Below are 754 nucleotides of genomic sequence, written 5' to 3'. Positions count from 1 at the left end.
TCCTCCACTTGCACCTGCTGGATGACCTTGGGCAAGCTGTTGTTCTGATAAGAGCTGTTCTTGAAAAAGAGCCGTTTCTTTCAGAGCTCTCACAGGGTGACTGTTGTGGGGAGGGGAAGGGAAAGGCGTCTGTAAGCCGCTCTGAGACTCCCTTGGGTAGTGAAGGGCGGGGTATAAATCCAATCTCTTCTCTTCTTCTTTGTCACGCAGATGTGTGGAGATGATAATCAAGGAGCAAATGAGGAAGTACAAGATCAAGATGGACAACATTTGCCACCTGGAGGCCGAAGAGAGCATTTTCTTCCGACGGCTCTCGCTGCTTGGGCAGAGCACGGTGAGCCAGGAAGCAGAGGAGTGGGGTGGGTGCATCCTTTGCACAGGGCTGGTTGTCTGGGCAACAGAAGCAGGGACACTCCCAGGTTAGCAACACAGGTGCCTCAAGAGGGAAGAGGAAGGTTGGGGTGAAGTGCGGGGTGGGGAGTGGGGGAGAGAATCTGCGTCCCTAGAAGACGGGCAGCAGTGCAGCCGGGCCCCGAAGACGTCTGAGCCCTTCACCTGAAGCAAAGGAGCTGCTCTCCTTCTCCTTAACCAAGGGCAGCTGGAAGAAACCTCTCTCTGCCTTGGGTGAAATGTGGTCTTCCTCTTTCTTTCTTTTTAGCTGTGGCCCGTAAAACTTGGTTTTTCTTCCCCCCGGGCAGGAGCACTGGTAGGTGCCGAGGCCTGGTGTGTCGTCGGTGCATGAGAAGGTGTCCCC

General features: G+C 55.0%; 1 protein-coding gene across 1 annotated transcript in view; it reads left to right on the top strand.

The window, feature by feature from the left end:
• Positions 1–754, top strand: part of MYO9B (myosin IXB) — a 110,761-nt gene that overhangs the window by 103,781 nt on the left and 6,226 nt on the right. The window contains exons 38-39 of the mRNA XM_015426684.1: positions 211–334; positions 659–706. Coding sequence (XP_015282170.1) covers positions 211–334; positions 659–706 — 172 coding nt within the window. The remainder of the gene's footprint in view (positions 1–210; positions 335–658; positions 707–754) is intronic.

This window comes from Gekko japonicus, unplaced genomic scaffold (assembly GCF_001447785.1).
Source record: "Gekko japonicus isolate JY-2015 unplaced genomic scaffold, Gekko_japonicus_V1.1 scaffold2550, whole genome shotgun sequence".
NCBI lineage: Eukaryota > Metazoa > Chordata > Lepidosauria > Squamata > Gekkonidae > Gekko > Gekko japonicus.
Note: the sequence above shows the minus strand (reverse complement) of the source record. Positions and strands in the feature narration are given on the sequence as shown.